This window comes from Lactuca sativa, chromosome 4 (genome assembly GCF_002870075.4).
Source record: "Lactuca sativa cultivar Salinas chromosome 4, Lsat_Salinas_v11, whole genome shotgun sequence".
In the NCBI taxonomy this organism is placed as follows: domain Eukaryota; kingdom Viridiplantae; phylum Streptophyta; class Magnoliopsida; order Asterales; family Asteraceae; genus Lactuca; species Lactuca sativa.
In genome coordinates, this window is record NC_056626.2 from 5,969,207 (window position 1) to 5,992,512 (window position 23,306).

Below are 23,306 nucleotides of genomic sequence, written 5' to 3' on the forward strand. Positions count from 1 at the left end.
CAACTATTGATTAATTTATATTCAACCTTCAATTAATTAAACTATTAATTAAATCATAAATTATTTTCCAATTAGTTTCTAATTAATTATTAAACCATAATAATTAATAAACCAATTCTTCCTTTACTGATTCTACTTAATTTGAGTTTTGAGAGCAACCTAAAAGGACCCTACTATTATTAGAAATGTCACTAATACTTAATGACTTTGGATACACATTTTCAACAGTTATCAACAACTCAAATACAACATATGATATAAGTAACACTGTAAGAATACTTACCTGATTCCAACAAACAGAGTTTTAATAGCACTACTTTTGTAAGCTAAGCGAACCTCATCCTTTCCGAACACCTACATCCATACCAATAACTTTACTTAAGTTCACACACAAACAATGCGCACCAAACACACACATAACTCACAACCAGGGTTCATTTCTTGTTTTAAACAACCTCACCGAACCAAACTTATAATACATGATGTGCGTTGTGTTTTAACCATAAAAATTAGTTCAAAACCAAAATTCATGGACTAAGAACATTCAAACGTGAAGCTCTTCGGTTCTAGGGGTTTTAAGGCAAAAATGTGATAAAAAGATGTTGTTTTCTTAGTCACAAAATTCAACACAAGACCATGCAAGGTTAAGGAAGCTAAATACTGATCTTAACATGTAACACCCCAAAAATCATGAAATAAATTTTTTTCTTTTTGATTAATAAATTGTTAATACATTTTTTCTTGAAACCTAGGTAACCAAGAGTTAGCAAAACATTATCAAATTAGAGTAATTCACAGTATGCGGAAAACATGTGGTGTATGCCATGCAATCGTCTCAGGCTCTTTCGTTTGAAAACTGAAGTACCTGAAACATAAACTGAAAACCGTAAGCACAAAGCTTAGCGAGTTCCCCAAAATACCATAAACATACAACCACAAAATACCATGCAACATACATATAATTGCCATAGGCTCCCCCGCATGGTCTTTATTTGGAATGCCATGGGCTCCCCCATGGTCTTTGCTTGGAATGTCATGGGCACCCCCTATGGTCTGATATCCAACTGCCTCCCCCCCCTGAGGTCTTCCATGCAAGTATCACAGAGACAACTAGCATACCACATATCACAAAACAACTATCTTACCACATAACACATAATGGGCCAATATTGGTGCCTTCGACCCATGTATATAGTGAGGAGACTCACCTCGCACCGCAGAAGCTCACTGGAAGAATCCCTAACTGTTGCCCTAACGGCTTCCTGAACTAGAAATATCAATAATACACTCAATTAACAATTAGGCTCCAATCCACAACCACAACTCCATACCTGGGGTAAAAGGACCATTTTACCCCTGACCTAGCCCTGACCAAGCCCATGACCCATACTACAATCTGAAAGGCCCAAAGGCTTACTAATCAACTAATGGAAAATTAGGCCTAACCTCCTTACATGGACCTGCCTTAAGGCCCAACCATTCTTTCTAGTCCAAACACTTTGTATCCCGATGGCCCAATAACAAATCAAGCCCAAAATACCAGAAACTACTAGATTCATCAAATCCCACTAATGGTCCAATTTTCCGAATTGGGCCCAACCTCATACAGGCCTTATACTAAACCCATAATTCCCATAATTATAGGTCAAAAGTTGAATTCAACGGGCCGAGTTGTCCTTCAACTCGTCGAGTTCTCCCATTAAATGCACAGATCGGGAAAATTCGCATCAACTCATCGATTTCTCCTCATGAACTCGTCTAGTTAGCTAGGATTCAAACAAATTAATGCATTAAGCCATTTCCATCGAACCTAGAAGCTTCCATTCCCATATCTCTTCCCAAATGATGACTAGAAGGGTAAAGTTTCCAACTTGATCCATAAAAACCACTACAATGAACCCAAACCCAAATCCTTGACTTAATAGAGTGAGGCTTAACCCATTAAGCCCTTAAAATCTCAAAACATACTCCCAAAACACATATATGGCATCCCAAGGTTGGATTATCACGTAAAGTTTCCAAATGCATATAAGAAAGGAACCCTAAAGCCCGAAATGGATTAATAAAGGACTTAATGCATTGATGGGACTTGGGACTTAGCAAAGCTTGCAACCTTATGCCATGAAAGGTCATAAAAGGGTCAGGTCTAGCATAATAACCCCTAAAACCCTTAACCTTTGGGCAAACCAACCAAACACCCAAAAATCAAACTAAAACATCCCACAAAGAGATCTAGAATATAATCAACACAAGGTTTCGACTTTATACCTCAAAAAGACTGCAACAAATGGAGAGTTTCTAGATCTAAAGCCTTCCTTCCAAACTAAGCACCTTCATTCTTCAAACTCCCTCCAAAGATCACCAAAAACCAACTCTCTAAGCTCATCTCAAGCTTACACACTCAACCTTGAAGGGTAACACACGAAATTAGGGTTTTTTGGATAAAAAGGCTGGTAAGGAGGCCAAAAAATGGAGTTATAGTCTTTAAATAGGGTGCAAAACCCTAAATTAGGGTTTTCTCAAACAGCTTCCAACTCGTCGAGTTTCCTTATACCAACTCGACGAGTTGGTCCTTAAAAACACGCATCCCAAAAGCTTCCATCACGTCGAGTTTATGCCATAAACTCGACGAGTTGGCCCCTAAAAAGGGAATTTATTTCCATAATTGACCTTCTAGATTCTGTATGTTACATAACAACCCTAAACATTCCAAGAAATCCAAGAGTTTTAAAAAGAATAAAATTTTTCTTTACAAAAATTCCAAAATAAAATGTTTATGAAAGTCAAAACTGCAAATTTGGTCCTGTGGTTTGTAAAAAACTTTGGATAAGGTTCAAAAAGTTTTCAACTTGCATGGAAGGTCTAAAATCAAAATTTTTCTTGGTTTTGGTCGTAAAATTAGAAGATTTCTGTGGTTTTGGTACTTAGAAAACTTGAAATGACGGTTTTGCCTTTTTAATTTATTTTTTACACTATTTTTACCATTTGTAATGTTTTTATAACTAAAAAATAAAAAGAAATTAAAAAAATATACACCCCACCATAACGCTCATGGGTTCTGAGTGATTCCACCTGATAAAAATGCATAAAAGCTCATGGGTTTTCAGAATATGCATCATGAAGTGAGTGATTCCAATGTTTATGAAATTCAACCCTATGTTCTTCATCAGTAACATGCATAAAGAAAACTCCTAATTCCTCATTAATGAACATAAACTACTGAAATTGAACACAAATTGCATAAATTGAAACTCAAAAAATCTTTGAGATAATGAATGGATCCTAGAAAATATCTTCACTAGAAAATCTACACCCACCCACATAATAACAAACACGAATTGTAGAAATTGAAAATCAAAATTCTAAGCTAACCTAAAAATTTTCAAAAAACACAAAATCAAATCTAAATTGGAACCCTAGAAGATTTCAACGGTCGAGGGAAAAAGATTAGTAGGCTGTCACAAGTTAACACGTTTCAAGCTGTCAGATTTGCTATTGGATTCAACGTTGTCGAATTTATCGAGGTTTCGGTGTAGATGGTAGGCTTCAAGCTCCAAAACGTAAACCCATTGGCTCGAGAAGAAGAGGGGGAATGGAGGCAGTGTGGTAAGAAACTTACCGACGAGAAGGGTCAACGACTGTTGGGCATCTTGACGAGAAAGGAAGGCGATAGCTATGAAGATGAATTGATCATGGAAGTCTTTTTGATATATATATATATATATATATATATATATATATATATATATATATATATATATATATACTAGTTTATAACCTGTGGAAACCATGGTTATAAAATTAATTGAAATTTTATAGTAAAACCTCAAAATTAATAATTAATTATTTTAAATAAATTATTAATTACGATATATTTATATTAGTTTTGTGAAATTATAATCGTTGATTCAAATAAATATATATAATTATTTTTTAATATATATTAGACATTTTTTATTTGTGAATTAATGAAAACCATGATATAAAATTTAAAATTTAAAATGGAGAATAAATACATTGACAAATATCATCACATTAATTAGGAGGTTTAATAAATTTAAAATGAAGAACTAATAGATTGACAAGTGGCATCATATTAATTAAGATGTCTAATATAGTGACACATGACAAAATGACTACTCTTTTATTAGTATAAGGATATACATATATATATATATATATATATATATATATATATATATATATATATATATATATATATATATATATATATCCCTATACTAATAAAAGAGTAATGTTTTTGCCATGTGTCACAATATTAGACCTCTTAATTAATGTGTTGCCACTTGTCAATCTATTAGTTTTCCATTTTAAATTTATTAGACATCCTCATTAATGTGATGCTATTTGTCAATGTATTTATTCTCTATTTTAAATTTTATATTATTGTTTCAGTAATTCACAAATAAAAAATATATAATATATATTAAAAATCAATTTTACATATTTATTTGAATCAACGATTATAATTTCATATAACTAATAAAAATATCTTTTAAATTAATAATTTATTTAAAATAACCGATTAATAATTTATTTTATAACCGTGGTTCCCACGGGTTATAAACTAGTATATATATATATATATATATATATATATATATATATATATATATATATATATATATATATATATATATATATATATATGGGTTAGGATTAAATGTGAAACCTAAATATAGTGTGAATGTATGACTAAATATGGACCGTTGGATTAGAAAAATCTAATGGCTAAGAATGGTTGTGGAATTAATTAGTGTTTAAGAATTTATTTAATTAATTTACCCATAAAATCATTTACAAGGAAACTGTGTCATAGCAATTTAAATTAGGATGGACCATTAATGCGGAAATATTTAATGCTTTAATAATTGTCCAGATAAATGCATTTGTTATAGATAACCGTATAATTTTTTTTTTCTGTTAGAAAGTAGGATACATAGTATTATATGCTTTAAGAATGTGCTAATTATAATACACTATCTATTCTTCAAGAATTTGTTAATTAATTATTCAAACACTCATTTGCGTAACACAAAATGAATATTTTCAAAAGCTAATAGATAATAACAAATTCTTTAAGAATGTAATAACAAATAATCTTTATAAACATATTCTACAAGAATATGATTGCATTTACAAAATCATGTATTAATCTTTTAAAACCTATATACTCCATTCTTGTACATATTTTTAAAGAATATGATATTCTAGAAGAATATGATTGCATATACAGATTCACGTATTCTTCTTTTAAAATTATCAACATACTACATATTCTTGAAGAATGTGACATCTCTTCCTTAAAAACGAAAACGCACCAATATGATATCAAATATCAAAAAAATCACCTCTTCCTTAAAATTGATTTATAAATTAGAGAAGATCAACGTTAATGTTTCTCGAAATCAATTTACATATTGGAGAAAATAGATGATGATGAAAGATAAGACCATAAATAGGTAACATGTTCATAGCTAAATTTAAGGAATAAATAAATCTAATTAATTGATGTTTACGTTATTTTACTATAATCTCTCTATCAAACGATTGGTCTAGAATCTGTCATACGTTCACACAATATATAAGGTTTATATATGAACCTAACTCATATATATATATATATATATATATATATATATATATATATATATAGAGAGAGAGAGAGAGAGATGTATGGTGGGTGTTGTGTGGTCAACTGGTCATGTTCGTTTCTCTTTTTTTTTTCTTTTATATTAAAACAATCAAAATAAACAAAGAAAATGTAAAAAATAAATAATAAGGGCAAAATAGTATTTTCATATTTATTTGGGCCAAATTCATGGAAAAGTTTTGATTTTGGACATTCCATGCAACTCGAAAACTTTTTGGACTTTTATCCAAAGTTTTTTGTAAACCACAAAGACTAAATTTGCAGTTTTGTCTTTATAAAATGTTTTGCAAACATTTGAGGCCATATTCTTGATTATAACTGACCCTCCGGAGGAGCTGGAAAATGACTTAATAGGATTGTAAAACAACTTAACGGGTTGGAAAATGACTTAACGGGGATGAAAAACGACTTTGAAACCGAAAATTGACACCAAAATCGGTTTAGTCCCTAATGCTCTGTTTCTCGGTTCTTTCAGTTCCGATCTGATTATAGAATCGTTCTTATGCCTAAAGCAAATGTCCACCGGTTGTGGAAGAAAATAGGGTAAAAGCATAAATGCAAAATCCATGACAAGTATAATTTATAAACGGAAAACATAAACAATTTTCAGATCATAAAAAGTCTACTAAGGTCCCGTTTGATACGCATCTTTCCAGGTCCAAACAGATCTTTTTGGCTGAATGGATCGGAAAGACTGTTTGATTTGCACAAAAAAAGGTATTTTCTGGTAAGATATGTCTTTTCCAGAAAGCCCCAAAATCATATATTTCTGGCTGAACGAACTGGAAAGACAATTATGCACCAAACCCCGTCTCTTTCTTTCTTTTTTGGATTTTTTTTAAATTTATTTTTTTTATTGAATTATTACTTTTTTTCATCATTCAACATAGTTAATCAGATGTACAATCAAACAACATGGTTTTTTTCCCAATTAGAAAACTTTCCCAAAGAGCACTTTACCAAACATTATTTTCCCAGACAGAAACTATGAAATGAGACCTAACTAAAATGTTTTTCTTTCAAATTTCCGTAAACATTCTTTTAATGTTTCCCGATTCGCAATTGACCCTTAAGTTACACACTACGTTGTTTTGTTATGTTTTTTTTTTTTGGTAAAAATTCTAGACGATGATATTTTGTTAAATACATTAGTCATTTTAGGCATCTTATGATTTGATCCAAATATATTATTGCAAACTATTTTATTACAATTGATTGATCTGATTTTAATAATTTAATATAACTTTATGCAATAAAATATTTGAAAATCTAAGTAAAATAAAACACCGGAAGTGTCCTTCAAATACAAATACCCAATGGACATGCGCAGGTTAGATGTGTGCACAATCATGACGCCTCTAACTGAATTACAAACCATGCATTTATATGGATGGACCTATATACCCTTTAATGCGCCTCTTGCTTAACCTACGCCCCCTCCTCTCCTCTCTTCTTCTCTCTTCCTCTGACACAAACACTTTCTCTCACAGCAAGCACAAACACCCAAAAACACACACTAGTTTTACTTGCAACCAACGACTGATGCAGTGAAATTAATGGATCGCTTCTCTCCACTCATACATCTTTATCGTCGTTGTCTGCAAGCTTAATTGCGCTGTACTGCTTGCTTGCTACCTATATACCTATTATCTATTGCCTTCTCTCTGATCTACATTTTACTGTACCACCCGTACTCTATGTCATTCCGACATCGCAAAATCTTTAGTTGCTCCGATCGGTGTTCTTCCTCATTGCTCTTCTTGCTCCGAACAGGTATCGTTTAGAGATCTTCTGTCTGTCGGTGTTAATTTCCTTGGATTTCTTTGATTTTTCGGAAATTTGGTTGGGGAAAAGATGAATCCGTTGTGCTGTATTGCTCCGGTCTCGATTGAGAAGGATCGGACGAATTCTCCGTCGTCTGTGGTGGTGAGATCGCAGTCTGAGTGTCAGTTAGGGTTTGAGAGTTCCGTGAGGAGCGTGAGGCCGGCGAGTTTTTCGGCGCAGGTTTCGTCTGTTGGCACTGAATCGGACAATGTGATTCATGAAGTGGAGGATAGTGAGATTGAAGTGAGGGAAAAAGATTCTTCTGTCTCGAAATCGATGGTTTTTTGTGGGAATGGAGGTGGTGCTGTGGCTGGGATCTTGTATAAATGGGTGAACTATGGAAAGGGATGGAGATCGAGATGGTTTACGTTGGAGGATGGGGTGTTGTCTTACTACAAGACTCATGGACCAGATAAGATCTTGCTCAGCCCGGGGAGGGAGAAAGTGATTAAGGTCATTGGAGAGGAGTCAATTAGGTATATGAGGAAATGCAGTAACGGCAGCAATCACAATCGGTTTTGTGCAAAACAGTGGAAACCATATGGGGAAATACATCTGAAGGTTTGGACTTTTATCTCAAACCATTTGCTATTGCATATAGATCTTTTACTTCCATATCTTAGTACTAGCGAAAAACAGTTTAATCTATAATGTAGCAAGATAGCGTTCACTGCATAACGATCCAACATCTATCCATCCACACACTAACTAAAATCATCTCAAAATTGTTCCAAATGCTGGAAATATTTTAGTGTTCTTTCTGCATCTTAGCAAGTACAATTGTTGGTTTGCAAAGAATGGAGAAGTAGGATGGGTAATGTAAACATTGCTTGTTTTAATGAATTTTGCTATGTCATTGCTACCACAGGAACATAGGCAACATGGTTAGGTGGCATTTTATGAATTTTGTTATTTGGACATTTATGGTACGCCTTTAGATTCCTTTTAGCTTTTAACCAAAAGGGAAATGGCATTTAGTTAGTGGTTCTGACCTCTGCAACAATTATTGTTGTGTACTTGAAATGGCCAATATTGAAGATGACAACTCCTGCTTGTTGACCAGTCCTGATGAAGCTAATCTGCTCATTTTTTAGTGCTACTTGAAGTTGAAATGATAGCATTTGCTTAATTTGTAGTGTTACTTAAAGTTTTAACATACAGGTCTCTTCTGTAAGGGCAAGCAAGTCAGATGACAAAAGACTATCTATATTTTCTGGAACAAAAACTCTTCATTTACGATGCATATCTAGAGAGGACAGAGGTGCATGGATTGAGTCCCTTGTAGCTGCTAAAGATAAATTCCCTAGATTATTATCTCCAGGGGATCTTGCTCCTTCTGAAGACATGGTTATTTCAACAGAAAAGCTAAGATCACGATTATCCCAGGAAGGCATAGCAGAGGAAGTAATAAAAGACTGTGAATCAATCATGCTTGGTGAGCTCTCTGCCCTCCAAAACCAAATGAAGGCTCTTCAACTTAAACATATTGTTCTCCTGGACACTTTGAGGCAATTAGAGGTACCTTTTTTTATTCTCTTTCATAAAAATGCTTGTTGAAATCTTGCATTGATTGGATAAATGTGTGATTTGCAGACTGAGAAAATTGAGTTGGAAACAACTGTGGTTGATGAAACAAAAGAGCGGGACTCTTCTTGTGGGCAAGATAGAAGATTCAGTGGTAAGCCAATCTTGTAAGGGTTTGTTTGGTATGATGGAATGGAATCACAAAGTTATGTTCATTTAACTTATAATTACTGCAATGAAACAGATTTCTATTCCATCATGTCTGAGGGAAGTGGAAGTGATTCCGATGCCGACAACGAAAGCCAATATGGAGTAAACGTGGAATCAGATGAAGAAAATGGAACTTTCTTTGACACAAACGAATTCATGTCCTCTGATGTTTTAAGATGCGCATCTTATCGAAGCAGAGACAATAATAATAATCATTGTATTTCAAATGAAAGAGACAGAGACACATTCCCATCTAATCGTTTATTACTACGTGAGGCTGGAACCGAAATCAGTCTTATCCAATACCCTCACATCAAAAGAAGAGAAAGCCTACCAGAACCAAAAGAAAAAGAGAAACCTGTTGGCTTATGGTCCATAATTAAAGACAACATCGGAAAGGATCTTTCCGGTGTTTGTCTCCCTGTTTACTTCAACGAACCCCTCTCTTCATTACAGAAATGCTTTGAGGATTTGGAGTATTCTTGTTTGGTTGACCGTGCCTTGGAATGGGGAAAGCAGGTCAGGTAACTTTTAAACAAAGTTTATTTCATTATTTGAGTTTTTTTTTTTTTCCATATTTATTGAAATCCAACTAACACACACACACAAAAAACTTATTTGTTCATTCGTCAGGGGAATGATCTGATGAGAATATTAAGCATTGCAGCTTTTGCTGTTTCTGGTTATGCATCAACAGAAGGTCGACAATGTAAACCCTTCAACCCTCTTTTGGGAGAGACTTATGAAGCTGATTATCCTGATAAGGGCCTACGTTTCTTTTCTGAAAAGGTAAAAACAAATAGTTTGTGATTTTGAGAAAAAAGAGCCTTTTTTTAGTTTAATAAATATGATTTTGTCCCTGTTTTTAGGTGAGTCACCACCCGATGATAGTTGCGTGTCACTGCGAGGGCAGAGGGTGGAAATTCTGGGCAGATTCCAATCTCAAGGGTAAATTTTGGGGGAGATCTATTCAGCTGGATCCAGTAGGTGTCCTGACTTTACAATTCGAAGATGGTGAAACCTTTCAGTGGTCAAAAGTCACCACCTCTATTTACAATATCATCCTTGGTAAAATATACTGTGATCACTATGGCACAATGCGTATCAAGGGCAGCGGAAATTACTCCTGTAAACTCAAATTCAAGGAACAGTCCATCATCGACCGAAACCCACACCAAGTAAAAAGAAATAGCAACCTAAACCTACTTTCATTATATATATATTATAACAAATAATTGAAAATTTCAGGTTCATGGATTTGTGCATGATAATAGAAGTGGGGAAAAGGTGGCGATGTTGATGGGGAAGTGGGATGAGGCGATGTATTATGTGTTGGGGGACCCGACTACGAAACCCAAAGGATATGATCCGATGAGTGAAGCCGTGTTGTTGTGGGAAAGAGATAAGTCTGCTACAAAGACGAGATATAATCTGACACCCTTTGCCATATCTTTAAACGAGGTGACACCTGGGTTGAGAGAGAGGCTGCCTCCTACCGACTCCAGGCTTAGGCCAGATCAGCGACACCTGGAGAACGGAGAGTATGAGCTGGCAAATGCTGAGAAGCTTAGACTCGAGCAGTTACAAAGACAGGTAAGCAACCCACTTTGGTTTATTAACATCATTATCATTAAAAAGTAGTAATAATAATAATAATAGTAATGTTTATGTGTGAATATTATATTATAATACAATAATAGGCAAGAAAAGTGCAAGAAAGGGGATGGAGGCCTCGGTGGTTTTCAAAGGATGAAGATGGTTGTTTCCATTACGTGGGTGGATACTGGGAGACGAGAGACAAGAAAGATTGGAATGGAATTCCGGATATATTTGGTCAAACCATAACCACCGACTTGCCTCCGCTTTTTCCGGAACAACAACAATGATGGATGGATGATATGATTGATAAAAGGTGATGTTATTTTTCATGTAATTCCTTCCTAAAAACAACTCTGTTTGAGTGAGTATATATCATTTCCTAAAAAGAAATAATAAAAAAGGGAAATAGCATCTCAGTTTATCATATCATTCTTACTTCTTAGTAGTATTATTGTTTGCATTGCATTATTTCACTCAGGACAAAGTTTTAAGTTATTTCCTAAGTATTTTTATTGTTATTCAAATTTGAAATCTTCCACTATTAAAAATATAGTGTATATATTATCCTAAAATCTCAAAACAGAATTATAATTAAACATTTCCGTTACTTTTTTTTAAAAATAACAATAATTAATTTAATCAAACATGTCGTAAAGATTATAAAAGAAAGTATATATATATATATATATATATATATATATATATATATATATATATATATATATATATATATATATATATATATATATATATATATATATATATATATTCACAGAAACAAACTCACCAATGATATTAAGGAATACAACAACATATACTCGGGTACCGGTTTTGGAAAATGTGTAAACAATGTGAGGAAAGGTATTGTCCCGATATAATGTATGATCTGGTTGCGGTTGTGTCAATTCGGTCCGATCAACATTTAATAAAAGTTAATAAATTTAATTTTTTTTATTAATTTAATAAATTTTGATTAATTAATTTTCTAAAAAAGGTATATGCCTATATGGGTCGGAGGGATGAGCATGATCAACATTTCCATGCTTGAAAGATGGCTTAGAGAGGGGTTGAAAAAAATAGAAAAATTTAATTTGAAGCTGATGTGGAAGAAAGAAAATGCTAGGGATTAAAGGAATGAAAATGATAGGATGGATACTATACAAGATGGTGATGTCCCTCAAACGATTTATGTTTTGACTTGATTTATCATTACGAAATTAAATGGAATTAATCCAAGATGACCAATTAAAAAAAAAAGAGGTGGGAATTGCAAGACATTTTTTCCCCACAACTTAAGAATGTTGAAGTCGAAATCGTAGGGAGCTTTATGCTCATTTAAGTATCTCATTAACTTCGTTTTCATTCTAATCGAGTTGTTTTCCGCAACATTTAGAAACTCGTATAAAAAATCAAAACCGTCATCACAACAAACAATATCTTCACAACAAGCTTCTTGAGATGAAGAATGCAACCGTAAAACCTCTTTATACATCATAAATAATGTTTCTATTTTATTTTCAAGATCACGAACAACAGCCGCAACCTTCAAATCAATATATAATAGTCATTAAGCTTGTCAAATTCCCGTCGGTATTTGTCGTATTTTAGGTGCAAGCAATTACCCATGTAGCAAAAAGCCGGTTTAGCTTCCTACACCGGTAGATGTTGGTCTACATCTAAAAATTTCTCTAAAAAAGATGTGCTAACGATTTTAAACTTACTGATATAAGCTCCGTTTTGTCTCTGATTTTTCAAGAAAATTGACCATTAGCTTTCAATTCTCAAAAGAGTTTGGCTAAAAAGACATCCTATTTTATCATTTAGACACTCTATATAAAAATTATGCTTGAGTACTAAAAAACACTTCTTAACTCCACGACTATTTTAAGTATGTTGCAAGTTGAGTTCCACTTTGTTGGACAATCACCACACAAATATATATATATATATATATATATATATATATATATATATATATATATATATATATATATATATATATATATATATATATATATATATATATATATATATTAATTTCTTGATTCTATTTGTAGAATGTCTGATACTACCTCCGTCTCAAACTGATAGTGCATTTTTGACTTTTGAACTCTTTTTTCTTCAATTTTGATTTTAAATATTTTTGATTTTAATAGATAATACTTGATGCAAAATATATGAATGAATTGTATTTTAATTGTTATAAGTTTTATTAACTAATATATAACACAAATAAAAATATTTAAGGTCAAAGTTAAAGAAAAAAGGCTTCAAAATCAAAAGTGGACTATCAATTTAGGACGGGGGAGTATATCTAAGGGCTTTTGACATAAAAGTCCTTAAATTTGTCAGATTTTGTTGGTTTTGTCTCTATGACGATTTTTTGTTCATTAATGTCCAAAATTTGCCAAGTTTTTTTTCGTTTTTGTCCTTTCTACAAATCTTTTATGTTTTTACCCTAAGTATATTGTTTAAATTTGCAAAAAAACCCTTAAGTTTACAAATCTTATATGTTTTTATCCTAATTATGTTTTCCAAATTTGACATGAAAGTCCTTAAGTTTGTTAAATTTTGTCGTTTTTGTCCATGGACACCTACTATTATAGATAGCAAAGGCAAAAACGAAAAAAAACTTGGCAAATTTTGGACATTAATGAACAAAAAATCGTCACAGGAACAAAACCAACAAAACCAACAAAACTTAAGAGTTTTTATGACAAAAGCCCTATATCTAATGGCCTTTTGCACACATTATATATGATAGTTATTCTCTTTTTAAGCCATCTTTGACCATAAGATTTTAAATATGGATTATTCACCTAGAAATTGTTTGCCACCGTCATCCAAATTTGGCCACTTTCGAGCCAAAAACCGAACTATTGTATCATCTAATGTAATGTCTATTGTTAACATTTTTATTTCCCCAACCGTGTATGCATTCTAATAAATCACGCCCCACATCCTCCCCCTTATGCATATTAATGAGTCCAAAAATAATTATATGTTTGTACATCACTCAATTGTCATTTATAAAGTGTGTAGTAACCATGTGTTAACCCTTTGACATGAAGATGTACAAGTGTCTGTACCTAACATCCTCAATTCGAGCCTTGAGTTTTTTTTGCCCTTTTTGGTGAAAATAAGATTTATGAAAAAATTTGTAATTAGTTAAATGATTAATAAAATAATAAAATAAAAAGAAATGATAAGCAAATGAATTATTAAATATATAAAGGAAATAGTCAATTTGGACTAAAATAGAAAACACGAGTTAGTTGGATCTAAAGTGTTTGGAGTACATTGAAGCTAAATTAGCTAGTTAAGTTACAATTTTTCCCTAAATTTTTCCATGAAATCGAGTTAGGGTTTACTCTAAAGATCAAATCCGAATTTTATAAGTATATTTGTTTTGTATTCGCATTTCCAGCTCAAACTGAGGTTGCGTTCATGATTATAAACTTGATTTATCATCTCTTTTGGTGAAATTGAGCATACCTAGGTTGGATGATTTAGTAAATGGAGCTATAATTCACGATATTGATTATTTGAGGTCAAATTCCAAGTCGGAACTCAATTCATTGATTTATGAAGTTCTAAGGTTTCTACTTGAAATTAAATGTTATCTATGACATTCTGTGATGAAGTAAAGCCAGGTAATCATTAAAATGACGATAAAAGTATGTCACGCTATTGAAATTATGGTAATAAAGTTAGGAAATATGAAATGGATACATCCAAAGTGATTTAGGTCACCTTAGGAATTTGATGGAGTAATTAACATTGTAATTGGAGGAAATATGACCCTAACCTCATGATTTGGTCCTTGTTATGATTCCATGGTTCCATTAAAGTATTGATTGGAAATGGCAATTCCAATGATGAATTATCATTGGAATGTAACAAAATGGTTTTTAAAGCAAGTTTGAACTCAAATAAGGCTTTTGTTTGAAAAAGTGAACCATATGAAGTTAATGTATGAAGGTTATGAACTAATTAAAGATTATTTTAAAAGTCCTGAATGAAATTGTAACTTCAATGAGATATTGGAATCATCAAAACACCCTAGTTGTGTTGTAATCAAAATGAATGAAATGGAATCATAACGTATGGTTGGAATTGGGTATCCGAGACTTGTTAAGGTGTTTAGAAGCTCATTAAGACTTTATTGAGTGACTGGAATGATGAGTGATGTGGTTGGAATCCGTTAAGAGCTTATGGATCATTGTTGATGTTATGATGTCTACATGAGCTTCCCTATAACTCTTGTGATGTATAAATATATTAACCGTTAATTCAAGAGTAATATAGGAATTAAAAGAGATATAATAATGATATTAGGATGTTTTAAAGTCATTAAGACACATTGGTAAAGGTTGGGATATGCTGGGAGCAAATTAGGAACATGTAGGATGATCAAAATAAATATGTTCAGACATATGCAACATATGCAGTTTGTGTATATTCCTACTTGTTCAGAGTCAATGTAACCGGACCTCTTGTTTGGTTATACTGTTTGCATATGTTCAAGACATAAGTTTATGTGGTCCGTGTAAGGCCTATGGTCAAGTATTTTTTCAGATTTCAATCATTTATATTTTGTATATTCCATTAGTTCTTATATGAATATTAAGGAATGATTAGGGTATCTTATAATTTATAAGAGCTGTGTATCCGTTCTAGGGGAATTTTGGTCGTTATGTAACCTTTTAATCACATAATTAGATCAAAAGCTTTAAGGGTGTGATTGTTTTGTCAAATATATGTCCCTATTACAACAAACAATGAACTCTATTAAATGAAGTATGACAAAATGTTTACCAACTCGTTTACTATATGAAATTTGATATGTATCTACATTCATGAAGTAAAATTTTCTAAGATTATGTTTTGAAGATTAAACGACTTTCATGATTTACAAATGATTTTTCTTCATGAACTTGTGCATTCATGCTATGATGGGAGTGGCTTGAGTTGTCCAACCACACAAATCCATGATAAACGACTAAAATAACAATAAATGACTAAAAGTAGCAATGAGTAAGTGATTGTACTCTAAGCAATGTCTCTCTTGCATACAAGGCTAGCTACATTGTATGTGGATCTTGTGAATGGGCACTTGATACTAGTTATGGCTAATGAGTTCCATATATGTATTGTTTGGCATGTATGTCTTCATTACGAGCAATGTTTGACATGTACGTCTTCCTTGTTTGGATATTTTGCCATAATGATTATGTGAAACACTTCTCACGCTATGACATGTGAGGTTGGACCTATGAGATTGACTTGGGAAAGCGTCAGAAGCATATTGCATTGCATCTACCTTTTTTTTCCCGAATATAATGATAATATTTTGATTATGATTAAAATAGTGATAATTTAACTATGACTATAATAATGAGTTGTTGACTATGAGCAAAATGAGCAACAGTCTCATCGGAGAAGAAATGGAGGTGGTAGAACTAGACGTCAGGAACAAAAGCGGCGGTTTGAGGATAAAAAAGAATGACAGGGGTGGGTGGGGCCATTTTCTTTTAATGATAATAAAAAGAAACAATTAAATGGAAATAAAATAATAAAATTATTATATATAGGACAAAATGATTATTTTACCCAATTTAACAGACCAACACTGACAGTTGTTAGATTTAAGGACCAGAAGTACTTTGAAACCACCAAAAAAGAACTATTTTTGTGAGTCGGAACTATTTTGGACCATAGCCAAAGAAAAGTGCAAACCAAGAAGGATTATGCAGTCTTGTCAAAAACAATTATCAAACTAGTTTTGAATGTAGCCCTTACAAATTAAGATATGTTGGTTACTATTATCCATTGCATATCGAGTCTCTTATTCACTAATCCATGTATTCTTAAATATATACAATCTTGAAATTTTGTTTGTAGAGTCTTTTTGAATAACCATAGCAATATGCATTTATAATGGTTCCTTGGCTTTAGACATATATGTAGCATATGCCTCATATGAGAGCTTATTTTTCACAATATGGAATTTTTCTCAAAGTATATTCTCATCTATGTTGATATTTTTAAAATACCATGTTTCTAAAATACCCTACAAAAATTAAATATCACTAAGCACTTGTTGACTTGTTAAAAAGAAGTTAAAAGTGCACCTTCTACTTTTATATGCTAATAAGTTGATGGATTTGAATTTCTATGTTACTATTTTTTATTAAATAGGTTTTGAGATGTATAGCATTCTAGGATCTTGACAGGATATTTCCGTCTAGGGTGGCCAACCAATATGCCCCCTTTCTCGCTTCGGCATTTATGAGATATGGCCCTTCCCACTTAGGTGCTAGTTTACCTGCACTAGGATCCTTGGTATTTTGGAATGTTTTCCTTAGTACCAAGTCTCCTATTTGGAATCTTCTGACTTTTATATTTTTATTGTACACCTTGGTGATCATCTGTGAATGAGCAACAATACAGATCTTGGAAAGATCCCTAAGTTTATCTATAGTGTCGAGATCATGGGCCAAGATCCTGTTGTTGTCCTCTTGGTTTTGGAGTAGGTATCTTTTTGTGGGGGTCATTGCTTCCGTCCCAAACACTAATGAGTATGGGGTTTGTCCCGTAGCGACCTTGGAGGTGGCTCTATCTGCCCATAAACGAAAGGAAGTTCTTCTGCCCATCTTCCTTTTTTTTATCCAACCTTATTTTCAAACTGCTGACTATGAATTTATTGTTGGATTCTGCTTGGCCGTTGGCTTAACAGAGGACAGGAGTAGACATCACCATCTTGATTCCCCAACTTGTGAAAAAGTGCCTCGTCCTTTTGCTTATGAATTGGGTATTTGATGAGGATCTTCAATTTTACTTTTGTCCTTTGAAGATGTACTTGACTCTCCCACTTTCTTCCCTTTCTTCTTTCCAAATACCTATTTATGGTCTTTAAATGGTGAGCTCTTTTGTGGTTGGTCTTCTTTCATGTTTTTATCCATCTTTTTGTGAAGGGCCGATTCTGGATCTCCAAGTGGTGGTACCAAAGGTTTGTTGGAACCTCTGGTCATGAACTACTGCAAAATAAACAAAAATAAAAACGTAAATCTGAAAAAAAACTAAAAATTAAAAATACTAAAAATATCTTCCTAACTGAACCCACGTCGTGTACTTAAGGTCCACGTTCTGGTCTCAGACCTGAAACAAAAATTAATGCAGAAAATTAACTTTTTGCAGGTTTTACCCTAACAAAAGGATCGATTAACTCAAAACAAAAAAATTAACAATCAAATAAGCCGTTCACCAGCAACGGCGCAAAAAACTTGATGTGCACAAAATATATCTATCAACTTTTAAATTTATAACCTAACAAACTTATACTAACTATGCACCTATAGACAGTGTACCTAGTCATATTATATTATAGATTGGGTATGTCGGGTGTCGATCACAGGGAACGATATTTAATCAATAAAATAGTTACTAAAAGCTAAACTAAGAAAAACAACTAAAAGTGAGGGTTTTATCTGATTTTACAAGTTCATAAGAACTTAAACACTCAACTAAAAATGATTATAATCAATATACTAAAACACTTTCGTTTATTTTCGAATCCACCTTTTTCCTATGTTTAGTTCTTATTTAGGATTAATAAAGTTGGTTACCAATTTATATGTAATTAGAAATTTGGTCAAATCTACTAATATTTTCATCAATTCATGTACTAATTTGTAAGGTCCTACACAAGCAAACACAAAATTAGTTATTAATTATAAGTGGACTATGTAAGATTTGTTAAACATAATTATGGTCACAATTATGTTCTCTAATGCAGTTAAATTGTTACTTTTGTCACTTAACTAAGATGTGGTTAATCCTAGCTCTAGCAATTTAATGGTCACTAAATCACTAGGTAAACAAGTTCATGTAATTTAATGGTTACTAAGCTACACTTAACTTGAATTAAGGCAACAAAGAGAAACATTTTAACATGCTAGGTAAGTTAATCAAACACAAACTCCAAACCAACTTTTATAAATCCATAAACTAGGAAACTAAACCATAGTTATTAAGGTTTCATCTAACTAAACGAAAGTCTACTTAATTAGCTACTCGTGGCAGTAATCAAACACAAAAACTCAATAGTAATAAAGCTAATGAATTGATGATGTTTTCTTCTAGATTTCTTCAAATCTTGAGCTCCAATCGTTTCCTCCTCTTCTAGGGGTTTTCCAAAGGGTTTTTGTCGCAATACTTCTCCAAAAAGTCACCTCCAAGAACCACAATTCGTCATAATGTTCGAATATATATACTTGCCGAAAATATGGCCACCACGACGTGGTAAAGGCACCATGAAGTGGTCCTCGTGTTTATCTCGTATTCCTCAAGCCAGCATCAAGAATCGCGAAGATTCCATTCACCACGTCGTGGTTATCGAGAATCAACATTTTCTCAAAACATGAAAGTTGTCCAAAATTTTGTCTAGTTTTCAGATCATATTGAATCATGTCAATCGGAGTTACGAGTCATGAGATATGGCCAAAATACTGACGAGGAGTCAAGCTGTCCAACAACATCCTTCTTGTGTCTTCTTCTTGCCTCAGCTCTACATTACAACTTCCATATTGCTTCCGAGAATGTCTTTTACGCTTTATAACATATATTAAACATAATAAGTACCTTTTGTTCTATAATAAGCATAAATATAGCTAATAATATTAAGATATGATGTAAAATATATATGTAGATATACACATATGAAAATACCCCACACTTATCTTTTGCTTGCCCCCAAGCAAAACTAACTTTTTTTAAGTCTAACTTTCATCACCGATATCACATAAGACAATCCATTTTGAACTCAACCATTATACCAAGACCTCAGTTCGCATATTTGTGTCTAAGATTCCTAAAAACTTCCCCAATCCTAGTTACTCACAATCCTTATGAACCTTCACCCCTTAGCTTATACGACACTCATTTCTGCAACCCTCCGAATCAATCCTCATAAATCTTTCTTAAACTCAAGGTATTTTTGGTTAAGCTACCCAAACATATATAATCTAGAAAAAATACAACTTTTGATACCACAATGGAGCTCTTTGGAATTCTTCACTTGTTTGAATTATTGATCTTTAATTTCTTTGAATTCACCACCTTTTTGTTTGATTTTTGGTATCTTCAACTTTTTTGAATTTCTTTAGAATTTTGTTATTTGATCTTCATACTTTGATTGCTCCAAAATTCTTACAACTTTTGGTAAATTCTCTTTTTTTTATATAACTCCCTTTTTTCGCTCAAATCTTACATGCTTAAGTAAGGAAGCTTAACTTCAACCTTTATTGGTTAGAGCTATTAGTCTATGTGCAATGACTACGTAAGCTTTCCTAGATAGATTTTAGGTTTAGGATGCAAAACATATTATGTCATATAAACTACCAGATTACCTTTTCATATCTCATGGTTTTTCACTAAGACTTGGGAAGCCACAAATATACTATAACATGTATTGGCCTGGTTAAGCATTTGAGCTCTCATTGGATCATCCCACATAACACTAAAGACTTAAGTCTAAACTAATTATTACTAGATTCACAAATTTTTAGATTTTTATTTCAAATCCATTTTTTTAAAATTTTTAAAAATTTCTAGCAATTTACTTTTTCGACCCCCTTCCCCACACTTATTACATACAATGCCCTCATTGTATGCATAAAATAAATTAAAAACAAGAAAAAGGAGAAAAAGGAATAGACTCCCATGGGGTAAGTAGTGGCGAGATCGAATTCTTCACGTGTGAGTAACTTAAGCATCTTGAACTTGGACTTCTTCAAATATAGATCTTGGAATTTCAAGCAATGAGACATGTAAATGTGCCGACAAAATTTGAAATCGATACTTCAATCTTCAACAAACGTGGTGTAGAAAAACTTCAAAATATGACCAATGTGGAAAAGAATACTCCACATGGAATTGTGTAGAAAAGAAGGAAAATGGAACTTCTGCATTCCACGTCGTGGTGTAGAATTACACGACGTGGCTTCAAATAATTATATTTTCTGAAATCACGTATTGAACTCAATCCACGACGTGTAATTGATGTCCATGTCATGGAAACTGGGCATTATAGAAATCACTTTTTCTTTAAATGAGTGTAATGTGAACTTGTGTCTTAACATATTAAGACCCTTTTGAATTGCATATATCGTGACTATTTCCTAACTCGCTTCTCTCTCGATTAACCCCACACTTATCTAAGATTGTGGGTCTCGACTCTCGACTCTAAATGACACGGCTAATCGAGTTAATGCTCTCATATCTCTATGGTTTCTTAGTCGTGTTTTTCTCTAACAAACTCTGAAAATAACAACCAAAAGAAGTAAACAAGAAACATAACAATTTAAATAGTCGTTACACAACCAAGTTAAACTAAAATCAAAACAAACAAACCAAAAATAAACTAAACGAAATAAAAGAAATAAAAGTATAAGCTAATCATCTTCTTCATCATGATGTGCTCCACTAGTTCCGGCACCATCTCCTTGTCGTGTCCATAATTCTTCCCACGTTGGAATCTACGGGCATTGGGGAGGCATCGTAGGGGGTCGAACCATATTCATATGTGTAAACATGGTTTCAAGAATTTGAGTGTTGTAAGTCACTCCCCCGCGAAGATTGTCCAAATACAAACCAACCCGACTTTGAAACGGGTCGGTCAGTATATGTCACACCCCGAAACCGATGGCGGAAACGTTTCGAGGTGGAGGACGTCATGTAGTATCACAACCAATGTACATAGTAAGCGTAGTAACACAACCATTACATTACATAGAAGTATTTACATTTGTTTGAAAACAAAGTTATACATGTTTATATGTACGTTCCAAAATGAACAAAAGTTAAGATGTGACTTCTAAATACTCCGTCTTCTCCAAAAGATCATGTGGTACCTATCTAATGCGGACCTGAGAATACAAACAGTTTGAAAATCAGCATAAAGCTGGTGAGTTCATAAGCGATTTGTTTTCTGAAAATGAACAAATTTCCTTTGGTTTTCTGAAAAAGTTGTTATCCAAGAAAATCCCATATTTTCTTATAAAAAAAGTCTAGTTATCCAATGTTACGTAGTTTGGTTAAGAATAGTTAAGTTATCCCAGGAAAAACCCTTATTTTCCTAAAAGTAGATGGTTGGTTATTGATCCGGAATGAAGTGTACAAGTATCTACCATACTTGCAATGTTAAGAGAAGTATTCTGAAAACCTGGTTATCCTTGTAAAGTGTATTAGTTTTAACACGTATATAAAACTAATAAGTAGAAAGTAAACTAGTTACTAGGTTCATTATTACTAACAAGTAAATCTCTGTTATCTAAATTGCGAGTTCCATAACCATACGATAGAATAGATATGGCGATAAGAAGTCCAATATCATTTTATGACTTTTGTCACCCTTGGACCTTTCGGTCCGATTGTAGCTAGCAATCAGGTGCGGGGTACTCAGCCCCGTATAGATCTATACACTCAAGTCACGTTCTCCCTCCAGGAGATTCTGGTTACAGGGGCAGTCCTCCACTCGCGTATCTCTGTGGAGTGTTTCAGAGGACGTGTCTCCAATTTTTAAGAATAACAAATTTACAAGTAATAATGTGGAAAACCCTATTACAAAAAGGGTGGTCCTCCACTCGCGTATTTCTGTGGAGTGTTACCGTAGACGAATCAAAAGTACTAAGCTAATGCTTTTAACAGTAATGACATGGAAAATCATTTGTGAAATATAAAATATGACATTTTATAACGAGTTTCACAAATATTTTAAAAACTAACTCTGCAAGTTAAACAGTTGGTTATTACGGATTCTAGTGTTAAAAGCATACGAAATATGAAACATTTCAAATGAAATAATAAGTATGAGTACAAGATATTCTTGTACTTTTGCTTGTATTCCCCCCCCCCTGAAATCATTGAAAAACACGGAAAAAGGTGTAGGGGTATGAACTCACCAAACGAGAAATGTGTCGGCTAGAATGCTAAGTGTCAGTTCGGGGCATGAGTACACACGAGGCTCCTATGTAATATGAAGAGATACATAATTGTATCTAATTAGACTTTGAACTACTAATTAGATAAGAATATACACTCCGAGGCACGAAAACACTTCATTTCAAGTGTTAGGAGTGATCTGGGTAGCATCTAAGGGCGTGTATGGTCTAAATAAGGAGTTTACTCTTCAAGAGTAAGCCCTTAGGAGTGTTTACGGTCCAAAGACCATGTACCCATGAGTTTACGGCCGTAAACTCATGGGTGGTGTGTTCTTGGATGATTAAGGGTCTTATAATGCACAAAGGAAGGTTCTAGGGTTGATTCCATGGCTTAGGAAGTGATCGGGACTTAAATTGACCTTGGAAAAGGAGTTTACAGTTCTTGAATGGCACTTGGGGAGTTTACTACTGTAAACACATGAGTTTATGATAGTAAACTCATGTTTGTCCATGAATGTCACAACTAGCATTTT

General features: G+C 33.1%; 1 protein-coding gene across 1 annotated transcript; it reads left to right on the plus strand.

The window, feature by feature from the left end:
- Positions 1-7,068: 7,068 nt before the first annotated feature.
- Positions 7,069-11,260, plus strand: LOC111893456 (oxysterol-binding protein-related protein 1D). Its single transcript, XM_023889514.3, has 8 exons — positions 7,069-8,059; positions 8,660-9,016; positions 9,092-9,176; positions 9,267-9,751; positions 9,866-10,021; positions 10,102-10,410; positions 10,481-10,825; positions 10,933-11,260. Exons 1-8 carry the CDS (start codon positions 7,529-7,531, stop codon positions 11,116-11,118), a joined length of 2,454 nt encoding a protein of 817 aa, XP_023745282.1. The 5' UTR covers positions 7,069-7,528; the 3' UTR covers positions 11,119-11,260.
- Positions 11,261-23,306: the final 12,046 nt, after the last annotated feature.

Bases quoted from the DNA above. Each gene is read 5' to 3' on its own strand.
- LOC111893456 (XM_023889514.3), top strand. From the start codon at position 7,529: ATGAATCCGTTGTGCTGTATTGCTCCGGTCTCGATTGAGAAGGATCGG. The intron at 9,017-9,091 runs GTACCTTTTTTT...TGTGATTTGCAG, and splicing joins ACACTTTGAGGCAATTAGAG to ACTGAGAAAATTGAGTTGGA. The intron at 9,752-9,865 runs GTCAGGTAACTT...TTCATTCGTCAG, and splicing joins CCTTGGAATGGGGAAAGCAG to GGGAATGATCTGATGAGAAT.